The sequence below is a fragment of the Rhododendron vialii genome, chromosome 13a (assembly GCF_030253575.1).
Source record: "Rhododendron vialii isolate Sample 1 chromosome 13a, ASM3025357v1".
In the NCBI taxonomy this organism is placed as follows: Eukaryota; Viridiplantae; Streptophyta; class Magnoliopsida; order Ericales; family Ericaceae; genus Rhododendron; species Rhododendron vialii.
The window spans coordinates 5,307,310-5,326,647 of record NC_080569.1 but is presented as its reverse complement, the minus strand read 5'-3'; the positions used below and the strand labels follow the sequence as shown (position 1 = coordinate 5,326,647).

The following is a 19,338-nucleotide window of genomic DNA, read 5'->3' as shown; positions in this document are numbered from 1 at the left end:
AAAAAGAACCATATCCATATAATTGATTCATTCTTTTGGCATCTTTCCTTTTTCTCTTCGCGATAGTTTATCGGGCATTCAACATCGGCATCTTCAAGTTCATTATTAATGAGAGCCAAAGAGCTCACCATTTTGTCCTTTACTACTTTATTTGGACACTGTTTGGCATAGTGTCCCTTTTTCCTGCATATGTAGCAGCGGTGACCCCTCTGCACTTTTTTCGGATACCAACTCTGTGTGGCCAGTGGCCGCTCCCAAAAAAAAAAAAATCTAAGACTTTTTGACAGACAAACCTTCAGTCCTAAACAAAGGTAAGCTTTTGCAGAGATGCCATTGATAAGTGAGGACCAAAATTTCTGATGGGTGACAAAATGACCAACCCTTTTACAGTAAAGCAAATTTGGTTTGGATCTCTTTAGAGAGGAAACAAGGGGAAAATGGTAGGGGTGAGCATGGACCGAATTGGTTGGGCTAGGATTTTGATGTCATCATTCCTTGTTCCTATTAATCTTTGTAATATTTTCAGAGATTAATGAAAATTTTTTGCCTTTCAAAAAAAAAACACTAACCAAACCAACTCTTACGGATCAAAGATTTTGAGAACCAAATCAATCCACAAAATGCATAGGACTGAACCAATCTAAACCATCAGACTACGGTTCAGTTACAGTTTTAAACCATGGTTTAATTGAATTTGAGATAATTTGATTACAAAGCATTTGAAGAAACGAAGATCCACATAAAAGTTTAAAATGAAACTTGATTTTGACACTAAAGCAAATTTGGTTTGGATCTCTTTAGAGAGGAAACAAGGGGAAAATGGTGCTTCATGAGGCTTTCCATCAAATAATCATGCCTAAAAGCAGATTTCTAGCCACAAGCAAAACAGGATGATGAATTGGCTCCTCGTGTAATGACTGATCAGAAATTACTTACATATACTTGCTTTTCTTCCGCGAAAACCACAAATATTATGCTATGCAAACTTAACTAACATAAGGCTAGTTTTTCATTTTTCCTTGTCAAATACATGACACAAGTTAAGGACTAAATCTATATCAATTTTACCCTTTCCTGCCATGCCTGGTCACGCTGTGCAGCCACCCGATCCCTTTGATTGCCTTGGAGATCTTCACAAGACTAGGCTTCCTCATCCCAAAATTCATCCTCCCTGATGAGAACTTGAGAGCTTGTAAACAGCACAACTGCCCATCGGCGTCCTCTTCCTCGTAATCCTCCTCCTCATAAACGCTTTTCTTCTTGTTGTTCTTCTTCTTGGTGTTATTGCCTTTTGGCTTGGCCTTGTTGCTCGAATCCATTTCGTATGTCTCCCAGAGTGAATCCATGCCTTCACCACCGCCCACATTGTTCCGCTCCTCAAAAAGCATGCACGCCAACGTCCTCTTCCACTCTTTCTCTTTCCTCATCGACCCATAGCTCCCAAGACTTGACTCAAATGCTTGCGAACTTGGACTCTCCAATAGCTTATCCGCAGTGTACTCTCCATCACTATTAGTACTGATTTTAACTGTGTCATCCCTAAGTTTATCGCCCGTTGCCTCAGATTCGCTTCTCACAAAAGACACTTCTTTTTTAACTTCATCGGATTTGATGCCTAATAACTCCACTTTCTTCTCTTCTTCATTCGAAGTCATTTTTTCGAACTCCTCCAATCCTTTGAAGAACCCTTCAATTCTCTTCTCTTCCCAAGCAATTTCAACTGTTTTCTCTGCTAAATTTTCTTCTGATCTCAACTCCGGAACTCCATCTGAATTTTCTAGTGCACACAGAGCAGGCGTGTCAAATATAATTTTGTAAGCTTCAAACTCCTCAAAGAGAGGAAACTCCCTGTCTTCATTTTCTGTAGCTGACCATAATCTCTCTCTGACTGTATAATACGTTGAGAGAAGGAAGCCCGCTTGGGATTCGGAAGCTTCGATGGGAGAGATGGTGAGGAAAGCAAGTAGGAGGAGGGCAGTGGTGATGAACAGAGGAGAGAGAAAAGAGAGGAGCTTGAGAAGGTATGGTGAGAAGAAGATGAAGTAAGCGAAATAGAGAGGGTGTGAGAGAATGAAAGAGAAAAATAGGACCACGTCAGAGAGTACGAGAGTAGAGAATTGGGAAGCAGTCTTCTTGGGGGTGCTTGACAAGCACATCTCAGTCATTTTCTCCCTCTGGTCTATGAGCGAGAGAGAGAGAGAAAGGAATTGAAAAATGGAAGATGGTGACGGTGATGGAATGGGAGGAAGACAGTCTTCTTGATGGTTTTAGAAAATGGGAAAGAAGATGGGTGATTTTGTGCAATTGAAAGCGGCGTGAATAAAGGGATTGAAATTGTGCGTGTGTGCGTGTGTGTGTGTGTGTGTGAGAGAGAGAGAGAGAGAGAGAGAGAGAGAGACAGAGAGAGAGAGTAACTAACAATGTCAAAAAAGAGCACTTTCTTTAGAAACTTTTTCTCCTCTCTAACCACCAGATGTTTTACCTTTTACTGTTCATACTTACCAAAAAAAAAGGCGGCCAATTTTGTCACTCTCTTTTGTGTTAACGCCACTCCCTTGCAAGTGTATTTTTAGCAAGTGTATTTTTGTGTAAAAATACACTTGCAGAGGAGTGGCGTTAACAAAAAAGCAAGTGGCAAAATCATTTCCCTAAAAAAACCACCCAAGAAATTTCAGTATTATGCTCTCTTTTTGGACCCAGGTACATTTTTGGTTACGTACTTTTGTAGATTAGGAAAAAAGAGATCAATATCACATTAGGCATAATACCAATAATCTGCATCTCCAGCCAAATGAAAGTCGGACCCAGTACCATAGTAAGGGAAGATTTACAACAGAAGGTAGAAGTGTAACTAACCTGGTAAGCAGCACATGGTGTACCTGGAGATAGGACCCTACTTTCAAAGCTCTCTTTTAAGGCATCTATTTCTTATCTAACCCCTTTTATTAAACATGACCCACTAGGTTTTCTGCTTAATGGACCTGATATTAAACAAGTATAAAGAGTGGAGCAAATAGTGGACCTCATATAACATGTTCACAGCACCACTTTTACTTGCCTAGACAAGGCAATATAAATTTCTTTCTTTTTTTGAACTGGACAAGGCAATATAAATAGCATATGAGATGCAAATAAAAAACAGATTTGACTCATCAGGTGTCCACAGGGCTTCATACCAACAAGATCAGAACATGTGTTCTAAAACCATGTGTCGGTAAATCGTAGTATAAGCTGCTCTTGACATTAATGGACTAATGGGATTTGAGAATAAGTTGAGGTTACTTCCCACTTCAAACTTCTCCAGCTTGGATAATAGTATCCAAAAATTGAGTTGATACAATCCTGATTTACCAATTCTTCTTCACTCAGTTTTCCCAACCCTCCAGCCTTTCAGTTTTCCTGAATTCAACTCTCCATCCAATTTACCTGGTCTCCGAGACATCGTGTCTGTCCAATGCATATTTCAGAACCATCGATGCAAATCATATTATTACCGTAACTGAATCAATCATATGGGGCTAGTTTAGAATAAAGGTTACGGTCGGGTGAGAAATGCTATTAGGACACAGGAGGTAATCGAGGGGCTTGGACCTTTCGTAGGTTCTAGTCTTTGTAAAAGATGGGTTTCACATTCACATGGGGAAGTACTCATGCCCACTCAAGTGCATGCTTTTCTATGCTATGCACCTTATCCCCACAAGAGGGACCCATATGTTTGTTGTTGCCTTTTCAATCACAGAAATTTCCCCATCGGATCCTTTCTTAGTTTCTTAGGCTCAGGCCACAAAGTGAGCTTCAGACGGGGCTGGATTATCATAGTCATGCACCATGGGACCCAGGGCCATTGACCATATATCACTTGCCTATATAACAGCTTATTGACCACACCCATCTGTCCCTAACCTTCTCTTTAACAGGAATGCACCCTTTTTCCTTTGGACATTAATAATTAAGTGTTCCCACCACAATTGATAAGGGTCTGACAAAGTTGAATAGGGCACACAAAAAATGGCTCAGAAAAAGAATCAGAAGCGAGTACCAAACACAAAAAGAAAAGAGGAAGAAAAGGAAGTCTACAATCCAAAGACCAAGCATATATATCGTACAGAAGCAGAAAATCATCACAACAGAAACATTCAATTGGGCAAAACCAGGCCAGGCTTGCAACCACAAAGACAAATCAAATCTGCAACATCTTCCAAGTGCTGTTTACTGTAAATTCAAATCAAATCTTCATGAAAGGATCAACTCCTTAAAGCAAATTGTGTTTCAAACATGACTTGCCAACATTATATAGGAAGAACATCATACAAAATTTAACACAAGTCCCATCAGTAGCCAAATTCCCTTCAAAAAGGGTGCTTAAGATTGTTCATTCTAGCAATTAAAAGATCCTGCCACAAGAAGCTTGAGCATGGAGCCATCACTCGTTCATAACAGGCTTATTTTCACTAGCTTTTGGCCTCTGTTCCTTTGGTTTCTGCTCCTCATTTTTCCTAGATTTTCAACCATAAGAATCAAATGTCAGAAGTGAATTAAAAACCAACAACTATACAATTTGGTTTTTCTTTTTTGCTAAGCAATTATCAATGCTTTTTATCATTAGAAATGAGTGCATAAAGTGGTGGTTATCCAGCCTTGGTCAACGTTGCAGAGAAATACAATCCAAGATGAAGAAAGAATCACCATCAAATATCAATGCATGAATTTGGAGGTGGATGTTATCAATTTTCCAAACTAACCTCCAGCATCATTTGCCACCAAAAACTAGTATAATGGGTCCGGGAGCAGTAAATTGGGTTCAAGCATAACCAGCAGGCATCAAGTGCACAAAGTGGTTGTCTTCTTTTTCGAACCTCAACCAAAAGGTTAGTAGACTGAATTTTGCCACCTCACATTACATGACAAAATAGGTAAATAAACTCCACCTAACAAGAAGTTTGTAACTATATTCGTAGCAATCTGCAGCGCTCACTTTGCTAGCAACAAGCAGAAGAAGAAGAAAAAAACAAGGCAATTTACCGGTGAAAACGGCTTGCCTTATCATGCTAAACCACATAGACATCGGGAATTCGGGATGACAATGACAATGCTTAGAATTTGCAACAGGAGAAAAGTACATTAGAGTCTGACCCATTCAAGGTTTTCGCACCTTAGCTTCAGAATTTCAATAACCAATTCATCAATCCAGTCTTTCTAACCAACTTACTACTTTTTTTGCATTGCACTGCCTAAATCAGTTGGATAAATTCATTCATCTCTACTCCGAGACTGAGATTATTATCAAGCATAAAATGCAGCCCCCCGGCTGCGAAATCCCATGATTGCAAATTTCCCATTACACAATCATACAAAACCATAAGAAAAGCATGAAATCGAAGCTGACTTCCGCATCGACACAATCACAACCAACCAGTATCAAAAACCAAAAAGATCAAATCTTTTTTCCAAACTATGGATTTCACAATCACAAATCTTAGCAACAAAACGGAAGGAACAGGAATATATACAGGTCCACACAAACTAACCCAAGAAGGCTATACTAATTGATACAAACCCAAACACCAACACACAAACACAATACATATATATACATATTTTGTATGGATATATACACAAAGAGAAGGCATCAAAAAATTACGCAGAAAGAGAGCGAGTGAGAGGGAATCGAATACCTCTTGTCAGAAGAACCTCCCTTCTGGCTAAGGAAGGATCTGAAGAGGGGTGAATTCACGTCGTAGATCATTTTGCGCCAGTGATTTCGAACGGAAACAGTCACAACGCTTTTTCAGTTGCAAGAAACCCCCAAATCTCGTAAACCCTAATCCTTTGCCTTTGCCAACGCAGTTCGTTTCCAGGCCCTTGTATTTTACGCTGTGGATGGCAGTGGGCGAGGCCGTCGAGCAGCCCAATTTCCGTTTATTTTTTAGCCCACAAGCCCAACATCTCGTGATGGGCTTCCTACACAGCCCACGATCGCAATTGCCTGAGGTCCCGAAATTGCGATTTCCTTATGGGGGGCTTCCCTACCCAGCCCACAACAATATCTTCTTCTTTTTTTCTTTTTGTTAAGTTGGACAAGAATGTCAAAAACTTCTCGGGAAAATGACAGCTCAGGACGTATTTTGATAATTAATACCCGCCAAGGACATTTTTCAGTATTAACAAATATTCTCAACATGTCCTTGGCAAGTAGGTATTAATTATCAAAACACGTCATTGGCCGTCATTTTTCCAAACTTCTCCTTCGGTACGGAGTTACTATAAATTTGGATACAACTGTTATTAGTAACACTCGATCGTGTGAGATGGGTGTAAACCGTGTAATGTATATTTAGGTCTCATTTCATGTGAGAGAAACGTTTAGGTCTGAAATAGGTTAAACGCGCCTAATATAAGTCGTCCCTTTGTCCATGCATGAAATTTTTTTTTTGCATAAAATGAATAGAGATTCGAATGGATAACTTTTCATGAAGAAATCGTAGTCACTGCTCAAACTTAAACAAAATTTGAGGGCTTGATCCTAGGGGGATGTGTGGCTATACCCTAGTGCGATAAACTGTGGGTTCAAACTCTTATTCATTAGAAAAATTGATACTTTATGTAGTTCTTCCATCCCTATTTTTTAGTCTCTGTTAACATTTTTTGTTGTTTCAAAAGTATTGTCCCACTTTCAAACCCAAAAGAGTTGTAGTTAATGAAAGTTCTATTTTACCCTTCCACTTTTAAATCAATAGTACCAAAAAAATCAAAAAAAGGGTAGAATAGAAAAATGTGGCGATTAAATATGCAATGATGCGGAGCAAAAAAAAATGCAATAATTATGGATCCTTATATAGTTGAAATTTTCTAAAGGGACTAAAAAAAATAGGGACAGAGGGAGTAAATTGTATTGGAATTCAAGTCGTTTGATCTATTATATAAATTTTTCCACAAGAAGATTATGAAAAAGTGAAAAATAACTTTTGCGCTCCATTTCTTTAGAAATATACTTTTATATTTACTTTTAGTGTGCTTCAAAAATTATGTTTTGTTTAAAGAAATTGATATTCTCGCTCCACTTTTTACTGATGGTGCTCTACTTTGTTCATGCTCGCTCCACTTTTTATTGTGCTCCACTTTGTTTATGAAGTTAACTTCATGAACAAAATAGAGCACCATCAGTAAAAAGTGGAGCGCGAAAATTAGTTTTCTTTGTTTAAAATGTATTTATGAAGAAATAGAGTCCAAAATCATAATAGTAAAGAAGGAAAAAAACAAAACAAAACTGTTGCCACACGTGCCAAATGCGGTGACTTTACGCGTGCTGGTGTTTCCTGGTTGACAGTTGATGAGGTTCATTTTCTGGGAACTTATCAACATTTTTTTATTTTTTTTAAACAGTAAAAAAAAACATTTTGATCTCGAACTTTAACCCCCAATTGGTAGGTGTATTATATAGGGGCAAAAAAAAAACAAAGAGGATTTTGATTTTCGTATTCCACTTTTTATTGATGGCTTTCCATTTTGTTCATTAACAAAGTGGAGCGCCATCAGTAAAAAGTGGAGCAACTTCATGAACAAAGTAGAGCGTTATCAGTAAAAAGTGGAGAAACTTCATGAACAAAGTAAAACGTCATCAGTAAAAAGTGAAACGCGAAAATTAATTTCTAAGGAAAAAAAAAACAAAACTTTATATCCCAATAAAACGTCGTCCACTACATACATGGAAACTGTTAAACCACGGGTCAACAACGTTTAGCAGAAGATACCTTTCTAGTAATGATTGAAGTATATCCATTCATATACAGTAGTAACTTATATATCATTCAATAATTCTGCGTACCCACTTTAACTTACTCTCAAATTACTCCGAAAAAAAAAAATTAATTGAATTTAGACTATTAATTTTCGTTTTCAGGGGTAAGTTTTCTGAATATGTAGCATTGCTCTTAAACCTTCCAATACAAACACACACACACACACACAAAAACCATTTTTAAACCACTCGTGCAATAGTGGCTCTTTAATTTACTCAGGTGCGAAACTTCGCTGGTGTGTAATCACTTCTTGTACGATAAGTGTATATGGGATTTCGTCCTAACTTCAATTGAGTTATCTGCTAGCGTGCAATGGTGTCTCAAAAATAAGCCTAAGCGCGTGTGAACTAATTTCGATCAACACCTAGAGATATATTCACAAATAAATAGACTTCCTTTATTTTATTTTTTTTATCGTATTAATGTGCTTTCCAGAATTTGCATGTGTCGGGCACCCACCAGAAGGTCCAGAACCATTAAAATTGCACTGGGATAATGCATTAGAATATTAGTTCAAATTTCATGCCCGAAGTACTGCAGGTCAAATGCAGAAATGGATAAAGATTTGCCAGCGGTAGACATTGCATGTGTTTAAGAACAAGTTGGGCTAGAATAGAATTTTGTTTAATTTACGAAATGTAGTTTAAGAACAACTTATTAAAAATATAAACAAGCTCGTAACAACCATATTTCACAACCTGTTATATATGTTTTTCGAATATGGAACGCTATATATATATATATATATATATATATATATATATATATATATATATATATATATATATATATATATATTCGAATTCCTCTTGATTGGAAGCTTTTTGAAGATCGATGAACTTATACCCTATATATAAGGGCCTGTTTTTTTTACCAGATACGAGAATTGAATTGGACTTACATAGGGTGATTGAAATTGATATCGAAATTAAAGGATTTCATCCACCAAATATTGTCACAACTAGTATGAAGTGTGAGGGTAGAATTAATAGGCAGAAATATAACGTAACACAATTTTTAAAATGCATATTGTCAAGTACTGCTAGTAAAGAACAAATGGAGCGACAACTAAATGGTAGGTGTCTTATACTTCCATGCATAGGTGACATGTTCAAACTCCACCAGTTCCATCCCTTTCGTCTAGATTAGTGGTATATATAGTATTTGCATTGTAATAAAAGAACTGCTAATAAATTAAGTACTGATAATTTTGTCTTGTTTTTTTTTTTTTTTTGAAAATGTCAATATCATTTCATAAGTCCGAAAGGCAAATATTACATCGCAAAATACAGAAATGCACCAAACTACCTACTCCGGGATTAACGGACACCCTGCAAAAGCAAATCAGCACTAGGTGCCGACATGAGAATCCCGTTTGGGACTAGGCAGAAAGAAAATCGAAACGAAATCCCAGTACAAATCATTAAACAAAGAAAACAGATGTAATCAGAAACAAACAACAGATCACAAGTGAAAAAGAATCTAATCCCAACATTCGTCAACTGAAAAGAGAAGCTCAACGGCCGGAGACCAAAACCTCCTTCGCCCCTGACCTGCAGCCGTCTCCGCCAGCGCAAGGCCGGCCCTCGACAGAAATCAACCAAATAGACAGCCTTCCAGTTCCATGGACTGCTATCCTTTTAGCACGCCGGCCGATCAGAGAAACTCTGCAGCAAGCCCCCGCTGTCACGGCAAGCTCCAACCACGCAACCGAAGTAAACCAAACAAAGTCCAGCCAACTGAGCGTGGCCACGGCGACCGGTAACCGTCAGGAAGACTATCCGATGAAACCCATCCACAAACCAAACCAAACTAGAACAAGAACGAAAAAGGAGATTATTTGCCCACCACCACTACCTCACCAGATCCGGGGGAGACCCAAATCGGAACACAACCGGATTGGGAAAACCAGCCGGTAGAGGAGACGAAAAAATTGTCGAAAAAAGAAAAGAAAACCCTAACTCCAAAACACCTCACCTTATTTGAACCCCACCACCGACCACCGGCTACCAGATCTGAGTCTCCGCCGCGAGAACTGAACGGAGAAACCCACAAGCCATGGCCGGAGTCCAAGCGCCGAGTTCAACAGGGGACGAAAATGAGAACGGAGAGATGAGAAACAGTAGAAAGGACTGGAGGGAGGAGGGGATTAGGGGAAAAAAGGGGGAGGAAGGAGGGAGATCGGAGTGGGGCGGCAGCCCCTCCCCCAAGGGAAAAACCTAGAAGCTGGAAAGTTTAGAGAGAAGGGAGAGCGGCACTAGAGAGAGATGCAACAGTAAGCTAATTATGTTCGATAATTTTGTCTTGTTAATTTATATATATATGGTTTTATTTTGAAGTACTGTCCTACACAAATGACCACTTGAGAAATCAAACCACAGAGTGTGAGTTTTTCAAAATCATCGTGGATGAATAGTACTTTGGGAAGAATTAGAGAAATCAAACCACAGAGTGTGAGTTTTTCAAAATCATCGTGGATGAATAGTATTTTGGGAAGAATTATTTTAAAGCTTACGGTGCATTAAATTGTTAGTATATGTTCTTTTTAAATGTTGAAGTACTATCAAAATAAACAATAAAATGAAAGTGAGAAAGTAATACCAATAGAATTTAATAGAGCATAGTTTGTCACACCCAATCATATAAGGGGTGTTTCCACTAATAAAAAATATTAAAAACTTAACGCATTTTACCATCTCGTTTTACAAACAAAAAAGTTTCAGCATTTTACCATCTCGTTTTCACTAACAAAAAAGTTGTCAACAAATTTTTTTTTCTACAATAACTCTACTCACAAATCCATCAATAATTTATTCACTACTGGAAATAACTTGAGATTTCTCAACAACTTATTCAACTACTGAAAACACCTAACAACTTTTCAACCACAAATAAAAATCTACAAATTTTTCACTACCAGAAACACCCCTTAAGAATAGTTTCTCTAATCCGATATATTAGTAGGAGTAGTACATTTTCGGGGCCACAAAAATTTGTCAAATCGTTAACTCTAAATTTTTAATATTAATTAAGGTGCGCGTGAGTAGAAGACATACTGCCGACATGCACAATCAAAAATTGCATAGCTTCACGCACGAGTGTGCCTAGAATCGTTTGACGATGTGTTATGCCCAACACCTATCATATGAGATCCACATGTAATAGATAATTTCAAACACATCAGTGTAAATCTGTACTCGTTCATCGATCTATGATTGGAGTAGTAATTCTGTACATAAACAAGTTCGGACACCCTCTCGTAAGAGAGAGAGAACAAACAGTCGTGGGTTAAGGCTTGGGGATTGGATATGGGGCTGGTAGGCCGTCCATCCAATCACACCATCGTCGGTGCTACATGAGTATTTCTCTTTCACTATCTCACTCCTTCATTCATTGGTCTTGCTCCCTCAGCCTTTGCTAGCACCAACCAACCCCAATAGCACCCCTCCTAATAATTGTCCATGACTTTGTCTACCCTACACTACCCCCTTCAATTCCCAAATTGTCCCTGGCCTATCTCACTTAGAGATCCCAATTTCAAAATGTCAAATGACTCTGTTACCCCTTCCTTCTTCTGTGTTGCCATTTTGCTGGCCTTTTTGTTTTTGGTTTTTTATTTTATTTTTACTTAAAATGGAGGTGCATGCATGGTACCACATCAGGGGCACAGCTATACTTGATCAGACCTCCTCGATTACCCATTCATTTGCTTAAATTTTTACGACATTTTGTGAATTTGATTTTATAATTCTAATAAAATTATCCCGTGTATGAAGCAACCCCACTAAAAATATAATTTTGCTCTCTTTTTAACACTAAAATTTTGCCAACCATAGGCCAATAAGTGTAGATAATACTTGTTGAATGCAAAAGAAGTCACAATTGCAATACATGCATATTTTCCAACTAGTGATATACCCATTTGCAAGCTTTTGTGCATATTTTATGAATATCGAGATATGTATTTTTGTGTAAAGAATGTTTTGAAATATTGACCCTACTGCCCAAGATTCTTGGCTCCGCCAACCACGTCTTTTCCGTCTATTCGTATTGTCCAGCCATTATCTATAGGGGACTCCACAGCACCACTATTCATCTTGCACCGGCCCCCAATTTTCAACCAATAAAACAACCCTTCTTGGTTTTGTTTGTTCGCATGTTGAACTACTGCATACAACGTACGTGTGGTTTTCTCCTAGCTGGTTAACTATATAGTATCATTGTCTTCATAGTTTAAATTAAACAGGGGATCTGAACGTTTTTCTTTTGTTATTGTATTAATAAATAATACCTTAAGACTTTCTCCTTCTATGTGCATCTCTTGTCATTATTAATTGCTACTTACCAATATGAATTAACCATCTTCTGACCAGCTCTAACTACAAAACCACCTTTTGACTAAATTGAGATTTAACTCGTCAACAAACCCTTGCTACCTCATGAATCTCAAATTGTCAAGGCCCGTTCGGTATTTTTTTATCGACGTCAACTTTCTTTGATGATTTTGTCTCTGAGTATGTCTTTGATTATTTTACGTCTTAATTTAGATACAGCATAAGCAAATAAGTTATGGCCCTCAAATATGTCATATATTAACTAAGAAACAATATGTCATATATTAACTAAGAAACAACCCGAAGGGGCCGTTGGCCTACTGATCAAGACTTAGACTTAGAAATTTATTCACTCAAAATCTCATGTTCAAAACCTCTCAGGCCAACTCCTTTGAGGCCAATCCATATAGAGCTTTGCTCTGTCTTTAATGGGGACTCCTAGTGGGCGGTGGAATTGGTTTTCCAGAATTGATCGTGGTATGCGCAAGGTGGCCCGAACATCTGAGTTATTAGAAAGCTGTACAACACTTGAAAGAAGAAGAATGAAGCTCATGACGCGGCCCACAAGGCCTACAAAATTTTAGTTTCTAAATTAACTTAAAAAATTAAATTGCTAGCGAGCGATAGCCAACTTATAGTTAGTGTCGGACCGCTTTTCCATCATCTCTCTTAAAACCATTTGGTGTTAGCGAAGATTTCAATTAAGTCTTTTATAGCATTCGACATCGCATCCTCAAGTCTGTTTTTAAAGTGGTCACAGAAAGTGACATTGTGTAACCAAATCCATGGGGGCACTCCGAGGCCAACTGTTAGTCACCCTCGTTACTTTGTTGAGTTTCAATCTAGATTTAATTATAAACCATCAAGTTGCAAAAACGCCAACAACAAAAAAAAGAAAAAGACTTTCTAATTAGCTACATGCGACATAACCCTGTCGAGAGACCTTTTTAAATAAAATAATGGTTAAAAGCAAAAAAGAAAAATTCATGAAGTTGATGCAAATAAATCTAAGCCGGGTGCGGAACATTTTTTTTTTCTCATAGGTGCCTTGATTAAGGTATATGTATGTGTAGGTTAGACTTTCATTTTCTATTTGTATCATCAAATTACACAAGAAGTTAGAAGCTTGCAAAATATATAGGAGTATTACTTATACATCAAGAAGGTCATATGCAAATTAGCCAAATAGTGTCATCTTTTTGTGCCGTTCTATCTATGGTGGAATTTAACATAAGATCTTTTGTGTATGAAATAAGACATCAAAATAATTCAAGTATATCAATTGATAATAGCGTGACAGCTTGCACTTAATTGTTTGGTGCTTATATCACAATCTTATACATCGACTCCATAACATGTTTTTATTTAATTCGAGAATGTAAGGACTTTAATTAGTGGTAAAAAAAAAAAAAAAACATGATTCCATATATATGTTGCAACCTTAATTATTGCCTTCCACTAAAATAGAGATAACTTTCCTGAGGAGAATATAAAGAGAAGTACTTGTCTACTTGAATCCCTAACTTGCAGTGACAGTATTGCTAAACTAAACTTTTAGCTCCATTCGAAATAAAGGATGCTTTATTCACGGAGTCACTGCAAAGAGGTAATTTGCAGCTCAGAGCCGCTTAATCTCAGTCGTTCATTTTGAAATTGGATGGTACGAATTTTAATAAAAAAATTTGGAGAAAAGTTCAACTTTTTCCCTGAAAAGTTTTATTAAAATTCACTTGATTCACCTCTGTAAATCATTATTCACGAAAAACTCCATGAAATAGTTATTCTCTTCGAAATAATTATCAGCTGATTTCATTTGCAATGAGAGCCTACGACACAACAATGATAAGAAGACATAACGTTGGACAAAATAATGGAATTCCAATAATGGCAGTGTACAAACGAGATACTCTCATCACTGAGGGCTATTTTGGTAATATGGTATTCCAGTTGTTTTGGGAAATATTCACAAGGGCTTTTCCGTCCTTTGAAAAACCTTGCTAAAGTACATAGAAGCTTACGTTCCTCTTCTCTTATTCAACCAACCAACCATCTTCTCCCTCTCCCTCTCTCTCTCTCTCTCTCCGCCATTACCTCCACCACCTTCCTCTCTCTCCAAACAGGGCACAATGAGAGGAGAGAAATAAAACCAAAAGGTGGTAGATGCATGAGCAACAACCTCTCTCTCCACCCTCGCCACCCTAGCTTCCTAATCCACTCACTGCCCGTCGATTTCCGTCAAAACCCACTTTGATTTTCCTGGGTTTGTGCCCTCTTTCCACCACCTTTTCGTTATTACCCCTCAGGTATGAACACAAGACTCTCTTTTTCTTTGTTTTTGTAATGACTTACCACTTTGCTTGGTTAGCTCAAGATTCTCTGAGTTTCGTGTGCCGCCTTGGTCTCGACTGAGTCAAGTTGACTCTGAGTTTCTTGTTTTTGGGGCATTTTTCTTTTTGTGGGTTTGAACTCTTCTCGGCCGTAAGGGTTTCTCTTAATTTTTGTGGTATCGTTTCTTTAAGTGGGTATTGGGCTTTGTACTTTCTAGTTGGGGTTTATTCTTCCTCTTCCCCTCAAAGGTGGTAGGTTGGCGAGGGTTGACTTTTATCGTAGGAGAGAGGATAGAAATTCTTTGGAATGGAGGGCTTAGGTCTGTTTATATTAGAGTATGTCTTAAGCGGTTGATTATCACCTCCAAACTAGCTTATGAGCCCGGCATCTTCCCCACGCACTTTCGATTGATTTTGAGTTGGATGCTCCAAAATTATAAGAGCTGGCCTTCAAAGATTTTTGGCAAACTCTATAAATCAATTCTCTTTTGTTTGTTTAATAAGTATGATGATCCCTACGTTGTGGATCTTTTGTTTACCTCTTCACACTGCGGGGAGTATTACCGATTGTCCCACGTAATAACCTCCGCGCGTGTTAGTATATGAGCAGCCTCACCATTTTTGAGTTAGATGCTTGGACAGTTCACTTCGAAGCCTTGGATTTGGGGTTTCTTTGCTGAAGTTGCATACCCACCACCTTGTAATGAGCTTCTTCTTTTCGGGTACAACAAAGAAGGAGGTGCTGCTGTTCACCTCTTTTCAGGTACAGCAAAGAAGGGGATGTTGCTGTTCACCTGCTTTAGTACTCTTATCATGGTTCTTAAATGGAAATTTCCCGAAATTTGCGTTGAGAGTCTTGGCATGAGGTACTTGGGGTCTTGGTATGCACCCTCAAGTGTGCTACATACCCATCTGGGGCTACTTTTATGACTTACAGAAAAGGTGGTCTTTGTTTTTGTAGTTGTTTCTATCGATGTGCATAATATTAGTTTACATATAGATATAGCTCACAAGCTGCACATATGCACTAGCTTTTATATGTTTTCAACGTACCGGAATGGTGAACTGCTTGGGCATTTGGCTGCTTTGAGTTGGAAAGTGGCCAACTGTTTTGATTGAACTTCCTGTCATCATCTGATGATAGTAGCTAGCAGACAGTAGCAGCCCAAGGGTGTTAGAGGCTTTAATTCAAACATCACTAATGAGGCCTATTTCTTTAGTTGTTTCACAATTGGGGGTTTTAGAGAGAACAGAAGTTTCGATGGGCTAACAGCATAATGGTTGAGCCACCTCTAATGATAAAACTTTATTAGCGGAGATTTGCTGAAAAATTCATATGTAGACAGGCTGTTACTGAGAAGGTCCTTTGGCCGTTAATGGCCTTCATTCAGGCAATGACACCCCACATTGTGAGATTCTGGTTTAGCAAATTGGGGTCATGCTACTTACTGTATTGCTTGGTTAAAGAATGCCAGTCCTTGTATGTTCAATCTCTTTGTCATGTCTCACACTCCGATGTAGGGTAAAGTGAGAAATGGCCAGGATTTTCTTCAGGCTTAGTGTTCTATATACACCCTTTACCGTTTATTATCCTGTTGTTGTGTCGGACATCTGAATATGTTATCTTGTTTGTTGTCCCTTTGATACCATTTTCATGTTATTACCTGACAGGACTAGAAAGTCTGGAAATTCTGTATGACTGTTATTTTGAATACTAAATACCAAATGTTTCTAGAAGTTAGTCTGTCTCTGGAAATTGCCTTAGCATGTATGTCTGTTATTGTTGTACTTATTTGCGTAATAGCCTAAGGGCTTCAACGAAATGACCTTGCAGTTTTAGGAATAGCAGGTTCAACCATGGTGAGCATACGAAGGCGCAGACTCTTGAAACTTTGCTCCGGTACGTCAAAGTTGAATTCGCTATAGTTAGAGATAAAGTACCTCATTTAACAAGCATGAGACGGTTACTTACCATTTTGAGAGACCATGAATGGTTTTTTTGTTACGATGTATTGCATTCTAACTTCTTTGCTGTGGCTTTATTTGTCCATCCTCTTGATGAACTGACCCGCATAATATATGAAGAAGTTAGTGAAAGAGTCTGTGCTGCATTAAATCTTCTGATATTGTGCTGAAGCGAACCTGATTCACCTATCTTGTAGGGCGAAGTTCGTTCTTGTCACCACTTCCCAGGTTTTTTGACAACGGAAATACTCCTGAACATCCTGTCCAGAGCACCAGAGCAGTCAGTATTCATCCTATGCCTTCGGTTGAAGCTGAGCAAACTAAGGAGGTTAGCATGAGTTCATATAGTTCTGTTTTGTCTGTTACTTAGCTTTGTTCTTTTCCCTTTATTATTGCAGAAATTTGATCATTCTAGTAATTGACAATAATCATAAGCAATACCATGGTTTTGTGAAGTTTTCAGCCAAAATTCTTCTTGGTCTGCTACTAAACTATAGATTTAAGTGAAATGTGAATTGTCAAGTAATGTTGGGCATCTCATGAGAATCAAATTTTGTCTACTAAATTTTCCAATGACATAGTAGCTAACAAATTGAGGGTGTACAGTAAGATACTAGTAATGTTACTGTAACTACAAACGAATTGAAGACCATGTACATTTGCAGGAGAAAGGAGGGATGGACTTATTTGAGTTCTGTAGGCAGTTAACTGATCTATATGTTTTGTCTTTGCCACTTTGGATTTGCGGTAGTGGATAAGGCCTTCTTTGTACCGAAATGAGGGTGCCCATTCATGTGCTGTTGCCGTTTTAGTCCAGCATATGCTTGTCTTATACAACAGTTAACTAGCTGTTGAGAACTAAACTAGGGAATTATATTTTTGTTATCATGGAGGAGCTCCATGACTGCTCTTCGAGAAGCATGATTAAGGGTACCTTATAGTGGTGAAAGTCTTGCACTGCTTATGATTAGTGTGTTTGTCAATGGGTTAGCCATGCCCTTCTAATTCTTGCTTTTAGTTTTCTTTTCACATACATTTCATCACCATTTATCAAAGCAATTATTAGTTATTGAGAGTAGAGTTTGAGTTGTTGCATAATTTACCTATGCTCTATCATGCGGGATAGTCAGCAACAAAGAGTTAAAATTGTAAAGATCTTTTGTAGTCTTTGCATCTCACTGTAAGTAATTCATTCCAATGACTTTCCTATCATGAAGTTTTGTAGTGGTTGGATGACACAATTTCTAGTTTCCGAAATCATCATTGTATGCTTTCAATATTCTGCCCATGCTGATGAACTGTGTCATATCACTGCGACTCTGAGATACTAAAATGGCACACTATAGATTGTTTATCATCCCAAAGCATGACCAACTATTTGTGTCCATTACCCTGTACCTCAAGCTTATATACATATATTCTCTTTACTGATTCCCAGGAAACCATTTCAAAAGTATTTCCTGGGTCATCAAATGCATCTGGTTCTAGCGAATCAAAAGAGCGGCATAATCAACAATATCCAGGTTTTTTCGTTTGTGTGCATGTGTATTGGTGTCTCACTCAGCAATACCATTTATCTTTAAGCTAATGCGTTAAGTTTTTTTTTGTGTGTGTGTTAGTGCCAGAAGTCAAGCGCAGAAAGCGACACCGGAGAAAGCATTTTGAAAACCAAGAACCATGTTTGATGAGAGGTGTCTATTTTAAGAATTTGAAATGGCAGGCAGCAATAAAAGTGGACAAGAAACAAATCCACTTGGGGACAGTCGGCTCTCAAGAAGAAGCTGCTCGTTTGTACGACAGGTATCAACACCAATTTACCTTCACTGATACACCATATCAAGGCCACCCAGGAAAGAAAAGGATAAGAAGAATCCATATCATATATCTCAATGAGGACTAGACGCTAGAGTGTCTCCAGACCATTTATAGCAAAGAAAGATAGGCTATGAGGCTTCTCCATTCAATGGAGAAAAAGTTGCGTGTAATCCATATCTTTCAAGTAGCCGAATTACTTGCTAGCTGATTGTTTTCAGTTTTCGCTGTCTTGATCCTAACAGTCATAATGGTGGAACAAATCCTTTCATTTGTAGGTGCAGGCACCTTACTGGCCTCATTATTCCTGTTTCCTCTTGTATTTGATATAATTTTTCTTGGGGTCTGTCTTTTTCCCGACATGAGTAAGGCACCTGTAATATGCCCAAATTGTAGCTTTTGTGTTGTTTATATGGAGCTATTTGAGACGGATATGACGCAAATGTTTGAGAAACTGATTAGTAGGTTTTTCCGATTTGCAGGGCTGCTTTTATGTGTGGGAGGGAACCTAACTTTGAACTCTCAGAGGAGGAGAAGCAAGAACTTAGGAAATTCAAGTGGGACGACTTCTTAGCAGTGACTCGTTCCGCTATTACGAACAAAAGTAAACTTACCAACTTTCATACTTCTGTGATCCACTTGTTTTTCCCATCTTCTGGTCTTGAATAAGTTTCTATAATGGTACCTTCAGGACACCGGAGAAGAAGTGGGGGAGGTTTGCAAAGAAAGACCGAGCCTTCAGCACAGAATAGCGAATGGGAAGGTGATGAAGGTGTGAACGGCTTCTCGGCTTCGGAAGACGTAGAGCCAGACACATCAGTCTCTTGAACTTTTTCGTTCAGGGCCACAACTGAGAACTTGCGATCTCGCAATTCAGCCACTTATCTGATTGTACCATTTTTTATTGCTTTGTCTTGAATTTGGAGTATAAAGGCCCCTATTAGGGCAGAATGTAATGGACTTCATATTTGTCGGTAGCAGATTTTGTCTTTAATTCAATAAGAATTCACTATTTAACTACCATTGATTAAACTTTGCGAAACTATTGCTTTGAGTTTTTTTTTCCCTTGGGTAAAGATGCTTTCCAAAATGGAATCACGT

General features: G+C 38.2%; 3 protein-coding genes across 5 annotated transcripts; 1 reads left to right on the top strand and 2 right to left on the bottom strand.

Annotated features, from left to right (window-relative positions):
- Nucleotides 1-1,064: 1,064 nt before the first annotated feature.
- On the bottom strand, nucleotides 1,065-2,165 carry LOC131313808 (uncharacterized). Its single transcript, XM_058342316.1, has one exon. It carries the CDS (start codon nucleotides 2,163-2,165, stop codon nucleotides 1,065-1,067), a length of 1,101 nt encoding a protein of 366 aa, XP_058198299.1.
- A 2,043-nt stretch (nucleotides 2,166-4,208) lies between these two features.
- Nucleotides 4,209-5,861, bottom strand: LOC131312680 (wound-induced basic protein). The gene is made up of 2 exons (XM_058340603.1): nucleotides 5,676-5,861; nucleotides 4,209-4,496 (listed from the first exon to the last, which is right to left on the bottom strand). The coding sequence occupies exons 1-2, from the start codon at nucleotides 5,744-5,746 to the stop codon at nucleotides 4,424-4,426; spliced, it is 144 nt and encodes a 47-aa protein (XP_058196586.1). The 5' UTR covers nucleotides 5,747-5,861; the 3' UTR covers nucleotides 4,209-4,423.
- Nucleotides 5,862-14,168: 8,307 nt separating this feature from the next.
- Nucleotides 14,169-19,260, top strand: LOC131312679 (ethylene-responsive transcription factor-like protein At4g13040). Of its 3 annotated transcripts, none has more exons than XM_058340602.1 (7): nucleotides 14,169-14,436; nucleotides 16,295-16,360; nucleotides 16,623-16,753; nucleotides 17,864-17,948; nucleotides 18,051-18,225; nucleotides 18,720-18,841; nucleotides 18,929-19,260. In XM_058340602.1, exons 2-7 carry the CDS (start codon nucleotides 16,318-16,320, stop codon nucleotides 19,063-19,065), a joined length of 693 nt encoding a protein of 230 aa, XP_058196585.1. In that variant the 5' UTR covers nucleotides 14,169-14,436; nucleotides 16,295-16,317; the 3' UTR covers nucleotides 19,066-19,260. The 3 variants fall into 3 exon arrangements, with proteins under 3 accessions (XP_058196585.1, XP_058196584.1, XP_058196583.1); XM_058340601.1 differs by having other exon boundaries at nucleotides 14,170-14,436; nucleotides 16,265-16,360; nucleotides 18,045-18,225; XM_058340600.1 differs by having other exon boundaries at nucleotides 14,171-14,436; nucleotides 18,045-18,225.
- The last annotated feature ends 78 nt before the right edge of the window (nucleotides 19,261-19,338 follow it).

Excerpts from the sequence above, each read along its gene's own strand:
- LOC131312679 (XM_058340601.1), top strand. The coding sequence starts at position 16,318 with ATGGTGAGCATACGAAGGCGCAGACTCTTGAAACTTTGCTCCG. Across the intron at positions 16,754-17,863 it reads AAGCTGAGCAAACTAAGGAG|GAAACCATTTCAAAAGTATT; the intron begins GTTAGCATGAGT and ends ACTGATTCCCAG. Across the intron at positions 18,842-18,928 it reads TTCCGCTATTACGAACAAAA|GACACCGGAGAAGAAGTGGG; the intron begins GTAAACTTACCA and ends TGGTACCTTCAG.
- LOC131313808 (XM_058342316.1), bottom strand. The coding sequence starts at position 2,165 with ATGACTGAGATGTGCTTGTCAAGCACCCCCAAGAAGACTGCTTCCCAA.
- LOC131312680 (XM_058340603.1), bottom strand. The coding sequence starts at position 5,746 with ATGATCTACGACGTGAATTCACCCCTCTTCAGATCCTTCCTTAGCCAG. Across the intron at positions 4,497-5,675 it reads GGAGGTTCTTCTGACAAGAG|GAAAAATGAGGAGCAGAAAC; the intron begins GTATTCGATTCC and ends TTGAAAATCTAG.